The 946-nt window shown below is 51.8% G+C and overlaps 1 protein-coding gene across 1 annotated transcript in view; it reads right to left on the bottom strand.

The window, feature by feature from the left end:
• Positions 1 to 631, bottom strand: part of LOC104996378 (serine/threonine-protein kinase BRSK1-like) — a gene marked incomplete at its 3' end in the record, with an annotated part of 5750 nt that extends 5119 nt beyond the window's left edge. The window contains exon 1 of the mRNA XM_010850641.1: positions 454 to 631. Within this exon, the coding sequence (XP_010848943.1) occupies positions 454 to 605 (152 nt within the window). The remainder of the gene's footprint in view (positions 1 to 453) is intronic.
• Between the last annotated feature and the right edge of the window lie 315 nt (positions 632 to 946).

The following is a 946-nucleotide window of genomic DNA, read 5'->3' as shown; positions in this document are numbered from 1 at the left end:
GAAAGTAGACCAGTGGTTACCCAAGGCTGGGGATGGGGGGAGGTGACCGCTTAATGGGTACAGGGTAATGATTTTTGGGCTGATGAAATGCTCTAAAATTACATAGTAGTGATGCACATCATTGCAATATACTCAAAACTACCGACTGTACGCTCTGAAGGGTGGATTTCATGCTGTAGGAAGTTCTGTTTGTTTCTTTCGGTTTTTTGCCACACAGCGCAGCTTGCATTATCTTAATTCCCTGACCAGGGATCGAACCTGTGCCCCTTGCAGTGGAAGCATGGGGTCCTAACCACTGGACCGCCAGGGAATTCCCTATGACGTGTGACCTATATCTCAATTTTGGAAAAGCGGGCTGCAGCACTCTAGCTTCCAGTCATTCTGCTACAGGCTCCCAAGGGCCTGCCTTCTGGGTAGTGCTTGTCCCAGCCTCCCCTCAAGCTGCCCCCTCACCAGATGGAGTAGCTGTGGCAGAAGTCCAGTGCTGACACGATCTGGCGGAAGAACTTCCGGGCCTCCTTGGGGGTCAATCTCCCCTTCTTCACCAGGTAGTCGAACAGCTCACCTCCAGACACGTGCTCCAGAACTAGGTACCTGGGGGACATGGAGGGGGCAGAGGGCTGGAAGGGGCATGTGGAGGACCAAAGAGCCTGACCTCCTTCTTCCAAAAGTACAAGCCCTCAATGCCATTGGCCCTGGAGGAAGAAGATCCCAATTCCCATGAGTCCCTGGGAGGAGGAGGCTCCAATTTCTATTAGCCTCTGGGAAGCAGAAACTCAATTCCCATTAGCCCTGTCAACTTCAGAGGTCAACACTCTGACTAGTTTTCCTCAGGAGATGAGGCAATTCCATTAGCACCTGGAGGTCAGAGATCCCAATTCTCAGAGGCCCCCAGGAAATAAAGCCCCGTTTTCACACCTACTTGCCATCCTGCAATAGTATGAAT

The sequence above is a fragment of the Bison bison genome, unplaced genomic scaffold (genome assembly GCF_000754665.1).
Source record: "Bison bison bison isolate TAMUID 2011002044 unplaced genomic scaffold, Bison_UMD1.0 scf7180017851390, whole genome shotgun sequence".
NCBI classification, from domain to species: Eukaryota; Metazoa; Chordata; class Mammalia; order Artiodactyla; family Bovidae; genus Bison; species Bison bison.
Note: the sequence above shows the minus strand (reverse complement) of the source record. Positions and strands in the feature narration are given on the sequence as shown.